Genomic DNA, 17,311 nt, shown 5'->3' on the forward strand with positions numbered 1-17,311 from the left:
CAAGCTCTGTCAAGTATTGTCATAGATTTTCAAGCCAATTTAAGTCAAAACTGTAACTAGGCCACTCAGGAACATTCAATGTCGTCTTGGTATGTAAATCCAGTGTATATTACATTTTGGCCTTGTGTTTTAGGTTATAGTCCTGCGGAAAGGTGGATTTGTCTCCCAGTGTCTATTGGAAAGCAGGTTTTGCTCTAGGACTTTGCCTGTGCTCAGCTCTATTCCATTTATTTTTTTCCTAAAAAACTCCCTAGACCTTGTGGATGACAAGCATACCCATAACATGATGCAACCACCACCAGGCTTCAAAATATGTGTTGTGTTGGATTTGCACCAAACATAATGCTTTGTATTCAGGACTAAAAGTAAATTCCTTTGCCACATTTTTTTGCAGTATTACTTTAGTGCCTTATTGCAAACAGGATGCATGTTTTGGAATATTTTTATTCTGTATAGGCTTCCTTCTTTTCACTCCGTCATTTAGGTTAGTATTGTGTAGTAACTACAATGTTGTTCATCCAACCTCAGTTTTCTCCTACCACAGCCATTTAACTCTGTAACTGGTTTAAAATCACCATTGGCGGGCCTCCCGAGCAGTCTAAGGCACTGCATCCCAGTGCTAGAGGCATCACTACAGACCAGTTTTCGATCCCGGGCTGTATCACAACCGGCTGTGATCGGGAGTCCCATAGGGCGGCGCACAATTGGCCCAGCGTCGTCCAGGTTAGGGGAGGGTTTGGCCGGGGGCTTTACTTGGCTCATCGCGCTCTAGCGACTCCTTGTGGAAGGCCGGGCGCCTGCAGGCTGAACTTGGTTGTTAGGTGAACAGTGTTTCCTACGACACATTGGTGCGGCTGGCTTCTGGGTTAAGCGGGCGGGTGTTTAGCAGGTCATGTTTCAGAGGATGCATGACTCAATCTTCGCCTCCCGAGCCCGTTGGGGATATGTAGCGATGAGACAAGAACGAAATTGGGGAGAAAATACAAAAAATAATAATATAAAATAATAATAATCACCATTGGCCTTGTGGTGAAATATCTGAGCGGTTTCCTTCCTCTCCATCAACTGTGTTAGGAAGGGCGCCTGTATCTTTAGAGTGACTGGGTGTATCGATACACCATACAAAGTGTAATTAATAACTTCCCCATGCTCAAAAGGATATTCAATGTCTGCTTTTTTCCCCTTCTACCCATCTATCAATAGGTTCCCTTCTTTGCGAGCCACTGGAAAACATCCCTGGTCTTTGTCGTTGAATCTGTACTTGAAATTGACAAGCTCAACTGAGGTACCTTACAGATACAGTGCATTTGGAAAATATTCAGACCCCTTGACTTATTCCACATTTTGTTACGCTACAGCCATGTTCTAAAATGTATTAAATAGTTTTCCCCCCTCATCAATCTACACACAATACCCCATGATGACAAAGCAAAATCAGGTTTTTAGAAATGTTTGCATTTTTGTTTTAAACAACAGAAATATCACATTTACATAAGTATTCAGACCCTTTAATCAGTACTTTGTTGAAGCACCTTTGGTAGCGATTACAGCCTTGAGTCTTCTTGGGTGTGACGCTACAAGCTTGGCACAACCGTATTTGGGGAGTTTCTCCCATTCTTCTCTGCAGAACCTCTCAAGCTCTGTCAGGCTGGATGGGTAACGTTGCTGCACAGATATTTTCAGGTCCAGAGATGTTCGATCGGGTTGAAGTCCAAGCTCTGGTTGGGCCACTCAAGGACATTCAGAGACTTGTCCCAGCGCACTCTTGCGTTGTCTTGGCTGTGTGCTTAGGGTCGTTGTCCTGTTTGAAGGTGAACCTTCGCCCCAGTCTGAGGTCCTGAGTGCTCTAGAGCAGGTTTTCATGAAGGATCTCTCTATACTTTCCTCCATTCATCTTTCCCTTCGATCCTAATTAATCTCGCAGTCCCTGCCTTCTTCCATTTAAGAATGATGGAAGCCACTATGTTATTGAGGACCTTAAATGCTGCAGACAATTTTTGGTACCCATCCACAGATCTGGGCCTCGACACAATTTTGTCTCGGAGCTCAACGGAAAATTACTTTGACCTCAGGGCTTAGTTTTTGCTCTGACATGCACTGACAACTGTGGGACCTTATATAGACAGGTGTATGCTTTTCCAAATAATGTCCAATCAATTGAATTTACCACAGATTGTCTCCAATCAAGTTGTAAAAACATCTCATGGAAACAGGATGCACCTAAGCTCAATTTCGAGTCTAATATAAAGGGTCTGAATAAGCTATTTCTGTTTATTTTTTATTTTTATACATTTGCAAAGAAACTATTTTTTGCTTTGTAATAATTGGGTATTGTTTGTAGATTGATTATGATTTTTTTTCTTGAATACATTTTAGAATAACGCTGTAACGTAACCAAATGTGCAAAAACGGAAGAGGTCTGAATACTTTCAGAATGCACTGTATGTGTATGTGTGGGATATAGAGATTGGGTAGTAATTAAAACATCATGTTAAACACCATTATTGCACACAGAGTTAGTCCATGCAACTTATTATCTGACTTGTTCAGAAAATTGTTACTCCTGAAGTTATTTAGGCTTGCCATAACAAAGGGGTTGAATACTTATTGACTCAAGACATTTCAGCTTTTCATTTTTATTGTACAAATTTCTAAAAACATAATTACACTTTGACATTATGGGCTATTGTGTGTAGATCAGTGACACACCATCTCAATGGAATCCATTTTTAATTCAGGCTGTAATACAACAAAATGTGGAAAAAGACAAGGGGTGTGAATACTTTATGATGGCATTGTATTTCCCTGAGAAGTTAGAGATGTGATAATGTGTGTTATTGGGATGTTCAGAGCAAAGTGTCTTTCGATAACATACACACCCACCACCAAACACCCACACGTACGCCCCCACACCCACCACCAAACACCCACACCCACACCCACCCACCACCAAACACACAAGGTTGTCTATGCATGATCATGATTGGAGAGGAGGGTGACTCGTTACTGGACGTGCAGAGTAATCAGATCATTAACACAAGGGTTGAATGACTGGGTTTAACGTTAAAACCATCATCACTACAACAGCCACATGTTGAGCTAACATCTACTATGGGCATCCATCATACACAGTACGACACCAGGAAGACACAGGAGAGATACCACAGGATCCTAGAGGAGTTTTACGGAAGGAGAGGAGAAGAGAGGAGAAGAGGAAGAGAGGAGCAAGGGGGATGGGGGCTAGCGATAAGTCAGTCTCCTACTACCAGTCTACAGACACACAAGCAGGCAGAAAGCCACATATCCTCACCCAGTTTAGTGGAAGCACACGCAGGCCACCCGTCCCATACGAGAACACGAGGGCCTCCTATGGGTGACATGGACAAAGACATGCATGGTTTAAAACACCACAGTACAGTATGACGGCCACCATGATACCTCTTTGGTTCAGATCCCTCTTTGGGACCATCATCACCACCACTTTAAGAGGCGCTACACCGGTCAACTCACCTCCCTTAATAACATAATAAAATATGCCATTTAGGAGACGCTTTTATCCAAAGCAACGTACAGCAGTGTGTGCATCCAATTTCCGTATTGGTAACCGAACCCACAGCCCAGACTGGCAAGCGTCACGCTCTACCAACTGAGGACCACTTGTTCTACCAGCCATACCTGACACCCACCACCTAAAACTGATCTGACAAACAAGCCTGTGGCCCCGCTCTCCGAGGGTGTGTCGGGGGAGTTGGGATATGCAAAAAACACGTTTCCAATTTACATGCGTGTTATACACACTTGTACGTGTGTGAAATAGGACAACTATAAACACCCACAGAATTGTATTATTATTATAGAATGTATTCTGTGAACTTCCTGCCCAACCTCAGGATGTAGGCTGCCACCCAATGTTCCTCTCCATTTCATTCAAACAATCACAACAGGAATTTGAGTATTTCCAATAGGCACATTCTAGTCGCTGAACCCTTCACTTGTGTCTTTGCTAGATGCGGGGCCTATGCTCCTTTGTTTCGTGACACCCGACATTCCAGATGAACAACCAAGAAACAACTCTTTTACCACTCTGTGGGGTCTGTTCATGATCACCCAATCGGCCCTAAAGAAAGCTGCCAATCACAGCCAAAGATGCTAAAATGCTATCTCATACCAAGGGCAGTAGCTTTCATCATGTTCAGCTAAAATGCTAAGGCAGCATATAACAAAAGATAGTGTAACAAAGAGTTTTTCTTTTCCAGATAGTGTCCGTTTTCAGCAGCCCAGGGATGGTGGCGCTGATTTGGAGTGTTTCAAGTCTCTCTCTCTCTCTCTCTCTCTCTCTCTCTCTCTCTCTCTCTCTCTCTCTCTCTCTCTCTCTCTCTCTCTCTCTCTCTCTCTCTCTCTCTCTCTCTCTCTCTCTCTCTCTCTCTCTCTCTCTCTCTCTCTCTCTCTCTCTCTCTCTCTCTCTCTCTCTCTCTCTCTCTCTTGTAACGATGTGCAAATAGTACAAAAGGGAAAATAAATAAGCATAAATATGGGTTGTATTTACAATGGTGTAAGTTCTTCACTGGTTGCCCTTTTCTTGTGGCAACAGGTCAGAAATACTGCTTCTGTGATGGCACACTGTGGTATTTCAGCCAGTAGATATGGGACTTGATCAAAATTGGATTTGTTTTCAAATTCATACATACATTTGGCAGGAGGTTAGGAAGTGCAGCTCAGTTTCCACCTCATTCTGTAGGCAGTGTGCCTGTCTTCTCTTGAGGGCCAAGTCTGTCTACGGTGACCTTACTCAATAGCAAAGCAAAGCTTACCGTAATTTTGGGTCAGTCACAGTGGTCAAGTATTTTGCCACTGTGTACTCTCTCTCTCTATTAAATAGAATTTAAGGGCTTTATTGGCATTGGGAACATATGTCACACTGCCAAAGTAAGCGAAATAGATAATAAACAGAAGTGAAAAAAACAATAAAAACAGTAAACATTACACTCACAAATGTTCCTCTCTCTCTCCTTTTCTCCCTGTCCTCCTGCCCCCCTCCCCCCAGGGCGCTGCCATTGGCCCCTGATGTTCCACAGACAAAGCAGAGAGCACACTCAGCTCTCATGCTATTGTACTACTGCACCTGTGTTACACATGGCCACGCTCATATTCCATCCTTCCCTGCCCCCACGCCCCCATCGCCCCCCAATACCCCACCTCTCATCATCCACTACAGCTTTCATGCCAAACTACTATATTAATGTATGTCAAAAGAATTTAGAACTGCCAGAGGAGCTGACGACAGCGATAAATCAAAGGCCACGGCTATCTGATTCCAAGAAAAATCACCCTCCTCCTCTGTGCTCTCTTTCTCCTCTTCTTTTCTTTCTACAGTGAATCAAAAACAGATATTGCATACAGCAAAGTCCTCAGCTTTTAAAACCACTTCAGTAGACAGGGATATAGCACACTGTTTAACAGTTTCCTAACTTAATTTGAGTTGCTTAGCGAATAAATCTTGTGGTAATATCATTAGTTACATGAAAATTTTTCTCTCTAGTGAGGAAATTCCCTATAAAAAGTTTTGCATCATCCAATGTGAAGTATCAATGGTCTCTGAGTGTCCCATTATAGCATTGTAGCTTCATTGTAAGCACTTCAACCCCACTAGGCAGCGATGGGACCGAATGAAAGGCATTCTTGTCATGCTTCCTCCACTTTCAGCAACACAACAAGAGACAAACGAGCAAAGCAGCCCTCACACTGATCTCAGAACAGATTAAGCCTCTCCAAGTCAAGTGACATTACCTCACTCCAGAAGTATTTGCTAACGCTGTGTCCTGAAATGCTGCTGCTGTGCATGTTTGTGTACAGACTTTGAGCGTGGGAAGTTTGTGTTATGTGCATGCATGTGTGTGTGTGTGTGTGTAGCTGGTTGACACACTGGATTGCATCCCACTCCGGCACACCCTCACTAGGGCTTTGGAGTGTGTGGGGAACAGATGTTTCGTTCTCCTGAAATGTTACCATCCACCACTCCCTCTCTTCCACCCTCCCTCCTTTCCCTTCCTCACTCCCTCTCTTCCACCCTCCCTCCTTTCCCTTCCTCACTCCCTCTCTTCCACCCTCCCTCCTTTCCCTTCCTCACTCCCTCCCTCTCTTCCACCCTCCCTCCTTTCCCTTCCTCACTCCCTCCCTCTCTTCCACCCTCCCTCCTTTCCCTTCCTCACTCCCTCCCTCTCTTCCACCCTCCCTCCTTTCCCTTCCTCACTCCCTCCCTCTCTTCCACCCTCCCTCCTTTCCCTTCCTCACTCCCTCCCTCTCTTCCACCCTCCCTCCTTTCCCTTCCTCACTCCCTCTCTTCCACCCTCCCTCCTTTCCCTTCCTCACTCCCTCTCTTCCACCCTCCCTCCTTTCCCTTCCTCACTCTCTCCATTCCACATCCTTGTCCAAAAGAAACTCAAGGGTCCTATTGTGGGATCTACACTAAAATAAGATGCGTTAAATTATGCCCTGAGGTGGTACAGCCTGTGAAATGGTGATTCCTTCGAACACATTAAAGGCTAATTAGGGGAGATGCTATGAATGGGCCAAGGCTTTAGGCATGAAACTCAGCTCTACACAGTCCCCGGGGGAGTTACCCTTCTATCTAAGGAAAAGAGAGAGACACCATACCAGCCAGTGGCAGATCCAAGACTGCTCTTTGCATAATTATTATGTTAAGTAACTAGAGTATCTAGAGAGATTAAGACTTCATCTCATTAACATGTGGAATATTTCTGACTGCCGTTTTCTTTGGCGGAGGGTGGTTTTCATTTTCGCGTTGATAGCAACTTAAGGTTGAAATTTTATGCTGATGAATTGCTAAAATATGCTGCTGTCGACATCATCTGTATACTTCTGGCCCTTCTTTGTACACTGTGTTAACTAACCTCCAGACAAGCTTCAATACCATACAACTCTCCTTCCGTGGCCTCCAACTGCTCTTAAATGCAAGTAAAACTAAACGCATGCTCTTCAACCGATCGCTGCCCGCACCTGCCCGCCCGTCCAGCACCACTACTCTGGACGGTTCTGAATATGTGGACAATTACAAATACCTAGGTGTCTGGTTAGACTGTAAACCCACTGGCTCCAGGTCATCTATAAGTCTCTGCTAGGTAAAGCCCCGCCTTATCTCAGCTCACTGGTCACCATAGCAGCACCCACTCGTAGCACGTGCTCCAGCAGATATATCTCACTGGTCACCCCCAAAGCCAATTCCTACTTTGGCCGCCTTTCCTTCCAGTTCTCTGCTGCCAATGACTGGAACGAATATCAAAAATCACTGAAGCTGGAGACTTATATCTCCCTCACTAACTTTAAGCATCAGCTGTCAGAGCAGCTCATTATCATTGCACCTGTACATAGCCCATCTGTAAATAGTCCATCCAACTACCTCATCCCCATATATATATATTTTTTTTTCTCCTTTGCACCCCAGTATCTCTACTTGCACATTCATCTTCTGCACATCTATCACTTCAGTGCTTAATTGCTAAATTGTAATTATTTCGCCACCATGGCCTATTTATTACCTTACCTCCCTAATCTTACCTCATTTGCACACACTGTATATAGATTTTTTCTATTGTGTTATTGACTGTACGTTTGTTTATTCCATGTGTAACTCTGCGTTTTTGTTTGTATCACACTGCTTTGCTTTATCTTGGCCAGGTCGCAGTTGTAAATGAGAACTTGTTCTCAACTGGCCTACCAGGTTAAATAAAGGTGAACATTTTTTTTCTTTCGCTAATGACTTGAAGGAAACTGGTCTGAAAAAAGATGTCTTAGGAAAAGAAATAGAGATGGAATAACACTCAAAATAGGTCAGAAATCCCATTGACCTCGTCCTCCTAGAGATAAAACTCTCAACACCCAGGGATAAAGACAAGCTTCTTTATGGAGACAGAGATACAGAAGGTGTGGAGTCAAAGTGACATACAGTATTCTCTGAGAAAATCTCTAGTCTTCTCAGAAGACTCGTTGCCCTAGAATACACTAAACAAATATAAACACAACATGTAAAGTGTTGGTCCCATGTTTCATGAGCTGAAAAGAAGTTCCCAGAAATGTTCCATACGCACAAAAAGCTTATTTCTCTCAAATGTTATGCACAAATATGTTGACATCCCTGTTAGTGAGTTTCTCCTTTGCCAAGATAATCCATCCACCTGACAGGTGTAGCATATCAAAAAGCTGATTAAACTGCATGATCATTACACAGGTGCACCTTCTTCTGGGGACAATAAGGCCACTCTAAAATGTGAAATTTTGTCACACAACACAATGCCACAGATGTCTGAAGTTTTGAGAGAGTGTGCAGTTGGCATGCTGACTGCAGGAATGTCCACCAGAACTATTGCCAGAGAATTGAATGTTAATTTCTCTTCCATATCCGCCTCAAACGTCGTCCTAGAGAATTTCTCAGTACGTCCAACCGGCCTCACAACCGCAGACCACGTATAACCACGCCAGCCCAGGACCTCCACATCCAGTTACTTTACATGCAGGATCGTCTGAGACCAGCCACTGAACAGCTGATGAAACTGAGGAGTATTTATGTCTGTAATAAATAATAAAGCCCTTTTGTGGGGGAAAACTCATTCTGATTGGCTTGGCCTGGCTGCTCAGTGGGTGGGCCTGGCTCCCAAGTGGGTGGGCTTATGCCCTCCCAGGCCCACACATGGCTGCGCCACTGCCCTGTCATGTGAAATCCATAGATTAGGACCTAAGGAATTTATTTCACTTGACTGATTTCCTTATATGAACTGTAACTCAGTAAAATCGTTGAAATTGTTGCATGTTGGGCTTATATTTTGTTCAATATAGATGGGGGCAAGAGTGGAATGCATAGTTGGGTCTTCAGTGCTGTTCTAGCTGTCAAACTGTTGTGAACTTTATCTTGGGAATTGGGGTTAAAAGAATCTCCCATAGCCCCTCCATAACCCTACACCCTATCACCCTGAGAGAGAGAGAAAGAGAGAGAGAGAAAGAGAGAGAAAGAGAGAGAGAGAGAGAAAGAGAGAGAGAGAGAGAAAGAGAGAGATAGAAAGAGATAGAAAGAGATAGAGAGAGATAGAGAGAGATAGAGGGAGATAGATAGATAGATAGATAGATAGATAGATAGATAGATAGATAGATAGATAGATAGATAGATAGATAGATAGATAGATAGATGGATAGATGGATAGATGGATAGATGGATAGATAGATAGATAGATAGATAGATAGATTATAACAGAAAGGGAGGATGGGGGTGCACTATTTCACTCTCATCATTGTTACAGTGAGCACAGCAGGACCCCCAGGCAGCAGACAAACACTAGGACAGTACAGAGGGAGGAGGATTAGGTGTGTTTGTGTGTGTTTATGCGCTCGTGTAAGTGTGTGTTCGTGTGTGTGTAAATATGATTATAAAAAGTTGATTGCGGAATCCCCTAAAATCCAGCTGTACATCATTTGAGACAGGGATTTAGTGTGACTACAAAGTTTTAACCCCCCCTGCACACACACTGCTGTTGTTTAGGATGCACATATTCATCAGAGAGTTCTGACAGATTTGAGAGGGACAGACATCTGGGCTATTGTCTGAAAATGTAACATTGCTGTCTCAGTTTAACATCAAAAATCTATGTAAGGAATTATAGTCTTTTATTGTCAAGTATTTCCTCTGTTTCTCTCTCAATTCAATTCAAAGGGGCGTTATTGGCATGGAAACGTGTTTACATTGCCAAAGCAAGTGAAATACAAAACAAAAGTGAGAAGACACAAAACAACATTTAATTAAAATAATCTTTCTCTATCTTTTTATGTTTTAGTGACTCTAGCATACTCACATCCTATTCTATTTTTGTTTGGTTCCAGGAAGTGACATCATATGACTTAATGGCATTTTAATAATGCTACAGACGAACCCTCGGAGTAGTTCCAGTCAAAACTATCATCTGCGTTGTTATGGGAGACAATCATAACACAGCAGACGTTTTTCAATGTGGTGTCTATGTCTCAGCTCCAGTAACACACAACGTCCATGGGTGGAGGACACACAGATATTTTCTTTCCTCTCCCATGATGGAGCAACACACTGGCTGAGTTCCAAATGGCACTCTATTCCTTCTATAGTGCACTACTTTTGAAATGGGGCAATAAGGCACTACAAAAGGAATAGGGTGCCATTTGGGACATAGCCATTATCTTCAAACCATCTCCCATCGCCTCAGAGATGAGCTCATTCCATTCTCTACCGCTGGTCTCTATCCAGAGTGTCACACACACAGACACACAGAGAGACGGTGACACTTGACTGAACAAACCGCCTAAGTCAACACTGTCTCCTGGCTTCTGGAGACTGTTTGTCTTGTCTACCTGCAGACAGCCCAGGCACAGTTGTGGTGGCCTGGTTGCCATGACAACCCCACATTAACTTATTTTTCTTCCAAATCCCTTCTTAAGAGGAAGACAATAGCCAACTTATACCTGCCACTGGAGGACTGGACTGGAGGCCTATAGGGCTTAATGAAGACAGCCCCAACCCCAACCCATGCGTGTGTACGTGTGCGTGTGTGAAAGCTGATGACCTGGAGTTATCCTCTCAATAAAACTTCAAAGGAGCATCACATTCCTGGTCATCTGGGTGATGATATGGCTGTGCTGTCAGAGGGGATGGCAGGGGAGCCGCGGGGCTAAGAGGAACAGGCTAGGCTCTGTGGGCTGCCAAGCCCATCAAATGGGACTCCTGCCTGGCCCCCTTAAGTCTGGGGTGGTGGCAGGGGTTGTTGGAGGGCTGGAGGGCTAGATATGGCTACTGTAGTTGAACTTGTTTGACAATACAGGGGTGTGGAACGGTAGATATGTCAGCCCGATGATGACATGTAAAAATGTCTCATATTGGAGGATGTTTTGGTTGTAGGGAAAGATCCTGTCCGTAGCAGTTGATTGGGTGGGAGATTTCTCCATTGATGTGAAAGAAGCTAAGCTTCTTTCCATAAGGTGGAGAGAGACTTCTGGCTCTTTGGAATTCACACTGGGATGGATTTAGTAGAAACTGAATCCCAAATGGCATCCTATTCCCTTTATAGTGCACTACTACAGTGCCATAGAGCTCTGGTCAAAATGAGTGCACTATATAGGGAATAGAGTCCTAGATCATTTGGGAAAGCTAGAGTAGAAAATTCTAAGATGAAAGAAAACATAGAAGGAAGGCTGAAACCAGGGGATTTTAGAACCGCTTTCCCCTCACTTTCATCTGACTGCCATCAAAACCAGACTACCAACCACAGGGTTTTCACACAAACCACAAGAGCAGAGTACAGGAGGGAAAGAGCGTGAACAAAAACAGCAACAAGGGGATCAGTATAGACACAGGGGGAAACGAGCTAGCCAGGAAAAAGATCAAAATGAAAGGCGAGATTCAAATTTCATTTGAGATCTGAGGGATAAAGAGAGAGGGAGATAAAGAGAGAGAGGAGAAGCAGAGAGAGAGAGAAAGATGAGAGAGAGGAAGCGAGAGAGACATCCAGTCCATTGATGAAAGCTGTTCATTGGGCCCCAGCCCTGTCTGTCCCTCTGATTCAGCAGATGCCAACAGCAGACTGGGACCGGTATTGAGGGGCATTATGGGTAACGGTTGCCCAAGACGAGGACAGGGCTGTGGAAGGAATCCAGTCTAGGCCTGAGAACACAGCCGACACTCCAGTCTGTGTGTATGTGTGCATGTGCATCCTCTGTGCTTGATTCCGACCACCACCAGAGCTGGGCACAGGCCACTGGCCCTACTCCCAGAACCTGCCTCCAGCTCAGACTGACAGCCCCATAGAGACCAGGAGAGACATGGGACACATTTCACTTCCAAACCTATCAATGCCCTGAGTGTGCTCACAGACGAGGTTACATTAGATCACAACCAGGTGCCTGGATAATGTACTGAGCCAATCACTCTGGCGTGCTGTTTCCTCTAGGTACAGATCAAGGATATAGCTGCTACCCCCCAGAACTAATCTTAACCATTAGTGGGGGAAATGCTGTTGCCACACCCCTAGATCAGCATCTAGGGGCATAGCATCAATGTGAAGGTGAGGTGCAGAGGGATTCAATATGTTGACAGACAGACAGTGTGACATACAGTGAGATGGGAGACGTTAAGAGTAGTAGTACATACTGTTGGTACCTGAGAGTCTGATATCTCAGATGGTTTCTCGGTCAGGCTGCTGCTCTCAGCCGGGATCAGATCGTTGTACTTGGTGGTGCTCAAATCCTCATCAGAGTAGTTTAGACTGCCTGGGCTGGGCCGAGGAGGAGACCTGAGGAGACAGGACCATATTTATATATATATTTATATATATATATACATACCGTAAAATGAAACCATCAAGTGATGGATTTTAAACAAATACATGCTGTCATCGAATAACCCCATGCCATGATTAGATAGTGAAAAAACACACCAATCTCTTTCATAAGTTTTTTAAACAATACAAGCTAATTTTCCAACATTTCTGAAAATGGATATATAGCATTTTGGAAACAGAAAGTTCCATCCTTTTAAGCAAATTGTATTAAATCACACAAAAAATCACGCTCACACATCAGAGTGACATGGCACAGAGAAACTGTATGAAAGGAATCAGGGAAACAGTTGAAGGATACACACGGATGATCAGTGAAATGTACTGAACTCTCCAGGCACTTAACACTGATAGTCTACTTTCAAGGGATAAAAAGAGTGTTCCCTCTAATATCTGATGGAGACACTACATTGACTTTTGGTTTGGGTAGTGGTGGGAAGTGGGCAGGGTTGTTTATTATCAGGATCATGGGACAGCCATTAGATCCCAGCCTGCCTGCAGTCAGCATTAATCATCTCTTCTGATTAAACACTGTGGGCTGCCTGTGCATGCAATGGCTCAGTAAAGCCTTGTGACCAACTCATGAATTGAACCCTTATGGAGTGGAGGAGCTCACTGTATAGGCAGACATCCCCATGCAGTCTCACATAGGAAGGCTCAGGATGTGTAGGTTAGGTTATGTTCAATCCCCATGCAGTGTCACATAGGAAGGCTCAGGATGTGTAGGTTAGGTTATGTTCGCTCTCTTGTAAAAGTTATCATCCATATGAACCGTGAAATCCATGTAAGAGTCAACAGCCATGTTTCATGGAGCATGGGTGACACTTTAAAAACCTCTCCATTCATAGATAAGTGTGGAGTGGAGGTTTACAAGAGCACGATTTATGAGTATGGAGTGAGAGATCTTTATGAGCAGTGGAGTGAGTGAATAAGTGTAGTGGATAGGGTCAAGGGGAGGGTATTGAGAATGCTTGTTATGAGAGCGAGAGGGGGAGAGAGAGAGACCTCACAACACCTACAAGTGGTTCCCTCAGAACAGCTCTCTCAAAGCACTCAAGGGTCCTTCTTAAAATTCGGTGAAAAAAAGATGGCTTTGCGTTCTGCATAAGTTCCTCCACATTCTCCTCCCTCTGTCCCTAAGCCTGTTAAACAATCAGACATCTGTTTTTGATGATTGGCCCTGGTTGGTTAGGCCGGGACAGCCTCTCTCAATCTCTCTCCCCTCTTTCTCTCCCTCACTGTCTTTCTCTCTCTCTCCCCCAGGCCACACCAAACTGTTCAGTTTTACAGTCCAAAATCAACCTTATTTTGCATAAGTATTTTTTCCACAAATATTTTGTTTAGAGGTTGAGTGCATTCCCAAAACCAAACTTTGAAATAAAAGATTGAAACATGTTCAACTCTGAGCGTTTGTTCTGACACCCCCCTCCCCCCCATTTGAAGTGAAACTAAAATCTTAAACCTAGACTTTCAAATCTATTATCCCCCAACATTTGACAATTGGGGAGCCCCCCCCCCCGCCAGAAAAGCAATGTACATGTATTTATTTTTTGTCCTGCTGTATCTGGGGCTCTGTAATAGACACATTGTGTGTGTGGGGGAGTGGGGGGGAGTAATCGCAAGCATGGTACTAACAAATTTGAACTAAATCCCAACCCTAGAGAATCACGGAGAGCTGCAATTCAATTACATCTAATACTGTTAATAATTTGTAACAAGATTACATGTAATATTCTTGGATGCAGGAGTGAAATGATCACAATGGAAATCTATTCATGTATTATTGACATGTTCTATAAGTTAAAGGTCATGAACAGTCCAAAACATTTTTTTCTTGAAATTGGATGATATTTGAAGGAAACCTGATCAAAGTATGAAAAATAATTGCTGCTTCTACATTGATGAAGTTTGATCATAAAGTTACTGGTCTCCTCCCCATGTCAAACACTTGGATTCAGGAGGTTGGAATATTAATGGGATACGGTGACATCACCTTAACCCTCATTTTAATACACCAATGGTAACATAATATTCTCTTACCTAATGTAAATAAGTACCGCCTTATAACCAACATCATAGAAGGTGTGTTTGCAGAGGGTTGTGGTTTATATAGCTACATACTCTACTGGTGCCAATATCTGACTAAGTTGTCAGCAAATATAATTAAAAGTTTACCCCATTCATCTATGGCAAAGATACTTATATATTTACTCTTTCATCTCTTTCATATGTGTCTGGTGTTACTAGCTGGCTATGTCTTCAGCCAGCATGGAACAAAAGGGGCGGAAGGGTCAGTCAAAACTCAGACACAGTTGTCAAGTCAACACATCTGTCAGTGATGCTGTGAACAGCATCACAAGAGACATGCTAAATGTGAAATGTATATCAAAAAATAATTTAAGAAAAGGATATAATTGATGCAATTTCAATGTTGTTTGAGTTGCTTTGTGTATCACCAAATTTGCTTGAGATGACTTTACTGCAACACTTCTCACTGCATCCAAGTTGTTTAACAAGAGCTGTCATGAACATAAGCTCCCGCCAACTCAGCCTGTCTTTTCAAACTTCCTGGTAGTTAGCCATGAGAGTAAAAGTACTTTTCAGAAAGGGGAGTTCAGGACCTTTCATTTTGGCCCATAAATGGCTGTTAGTAGATCCTTGATCCTATAACCTCCACCACTGTGACCTTGCTGACAGCCCTGTTAGATAGAGGAGGACACACAGTCACTAATGAAGGACTGCACCGCTTGATAAGTGATACAAGTTGCAACATAAGTTGCAACATTCTCCTTGCTCCTCCAGATAAGGTCCGGATCATGTTGAGCTAGCTCAGGTCTCCCCTGTCACGTCCCAGCTGTCTGGAACCTGGACAACGCTAACATCCATCTTCCTGGAGCCGTTGGAGGAATTGCTGAGCAAGTCTGCTGTCCATTTGCTGTTGGATCAGAGCCTATCCCAGCCCAGCCCAAGTCTGATGTCTGTCTGCTGTTGGCCTTAACGTCCCCAGACTGACATAGACAAGACTCCCTTCGTCATTTAGATAAAAAGCAGTTCACTGTGTTATAACATGTCAACACAAACTCTCAATGACAAACCTGTAACTTCGTCCCATCACATTCTCCCCTCTGCAGTAAGATCTATACAAATCTCCACTACTAATTCAAATTGCTTATTGGTCCTGGGCTAATATCACGCACCAGACGTTACAACAAGATGCACATTGGGCTGTTCCACAATAGTCTCTTCTGTGAGTAAGGACTGGTTCCACAAGATTAGTCGTGGCTGGGATAGCCCTGCTATGAGCAGACAGGGTTAAGGAGTGAATGTGAAGAAATGTTATTGTCGGCCCTGTGGGAGATTATGATAAACTTCTTGTTTAACAATTCAGAGGAAGCTCTGCTCAAGACCCACTCCTCCCCTCCCTCCCTCCCTCCCTTAACCCTCCGCCTCCCTCTCTTCCCCCATCACTCAGACGCTCATCCACTGTTGAGTGAGGTGTGAAATATTTAACAGTTCTCAAGTGTAGAGGGGTAGTAGCACACTCTTTACCCTCTCGTAAACCACCAAATTTTGTATTTTTAAAAATGTATTTATCCTTTATTAAACTAGTCAAGTCAGTTAAGAACAAATTCTTATTTACAATGACGGCCGACGAAAAGGCAAAAGGCCTCCTACGGGGACCGGGGCTGGGATTAAAAATGTCAAAAATAAATAAAAAATATAGGACAAAACACACATCACGACAAGAGAGACAACACAACACTACATAAAGAGGGACCTAAGACAACATCATAGCAAGGTAGCAACACATGACAACATAGCATGGTAGCAACACAACATGACAACAACATGGTAGCAACACTACATGGTAGCAGCACAAAACATGGTACAAACATTATTGGGCACAGACAACAGCACAAAGGGCAAGAAGGTAGAGACAACAATACATCACACAAAGCAGCCACAACTGTCAGTAAGAGTGTCCATGATTGAGTCTTTGAATGAAGAGATTGAGATAAAACTGTCCAGTTTTTGTGTTTGTTGCAGCTTGTTCCAGTCGCTAGCTGCAGCAAACTGAAAATAGCAGCGATCCAGGGATGTGTGTGCTTTGGGGACCTTTAACAGAATCTGACTGGCAGAACGAGTGTTGTATGTGAAGGATGAGGGCTGCAGTAGATATCTCAGATAGGGGGGAGTGAGGCCTAAGAGGGTTTTATAAATAAGCATCAACCAGTGGGTCTTGCGACGGTTAACAAAGATGACCAGTTAGAGTGCAGGAGTATAGAGTGCAGTGATGTGTCCTATAAGGAGCATTGGTGGCAAATCTGACGGCTGAATGGTAAAGACCATCTAGCCGCTCGAGAGCACCCTTACCTGACGATCTATAAATTACGTCTCCGTAATCTAGCATGGGTAGGATGGTCATCTGAATCAGGGTTAGTTTGGCAGCTGGGGTGAAAGAGGAGCGATTACGATAGAGGAAACCAAGTCTAGATTTAACTTGCCTGCAGCTTTGATATGTGCTGAGAGAAATAAAGGTGAAATACAAATACAAATAAAAAGGACAGTCTTGCCATACTCCCAAGTACTTGTATGAGGTGACTACCTCATGCTCTAAACCCTCAGAGGTAGTAATCTAGTAGGGGTAGTAGGTGGGTGGGTGTATAGTGAATGCCTAAGGGGTGTAATCCACCCATACACCCCACATCACCCCCTCCTCTGCCCCCTTCCTCAGGCCCGTGGGACTCATTAACAATAGGTGCTCTAGCGTTCCACAGCACAGTGCACTCTGGGAGTGCTTCAAGCTCCTTTAACTCACACCCTCATTCCTTCACGTATCACTGTAGATGTAAACACACTGGCTCAAACAACACAATAGAGCAACACTGTTTCAATCCTCTCTTCCTCAGAGTGAGGAGATCCAGTACGGATAGCAGTCTCCAGTT

At 43.7% G+C, this 17,311-nt stretch overlaps 1 protein-coding gene across 10 annotated transcripts in view; it reads right to left on the reverse strand.

Moving 5' to 3' along the window:
• Positions 1-17,311, reverse strand: part of sdk2b (sidekick cell adhesion molecule 2b) — a 464,977-nt gene that overhangs the window by 5,858 nt on the left and 441,808 nt on the right. For 4 of the 10 annotated variants that reach the window (XM_071409554.1, XM_071409551.1, XM_071409549.1 and 1 more), the window contains 2 exons: positions 12,179-12,320; positions 3,311-3,367 (listed from right to left, as the gene is read on the reverse strand). In XM_071409554.1, coding sequence (XP_071265655.1) covers positions 3,311-3,367; positions 12,179-12,320 — 199 coding nt within the window. The remainder of the gene's footprint in view (positions 1-3,310; positions 3,368-12,178; positions 12,321-17,311) is intronic. The other 6 variants (XM_071409557.1, XM_071409556.1, XM_071409555.1 and 3 more) reach the window with 3 other exon arrangements.

Source organism: Salvelinus alpinus, chromosome 7 (assembly GCF_045679555.1).
Source record: "Salvelinus alpinus chromosome 7, SLU_Salpinus.1, whole genome shotgun sequence".
Classification (NCBI taxonomy): domain Eukaryota; kingdom Metazoa; phylum Chordata; class Actinopteri; order Salmoniformes; family Salmonidae; genus Salvelinus; species Salvelinus alpinus.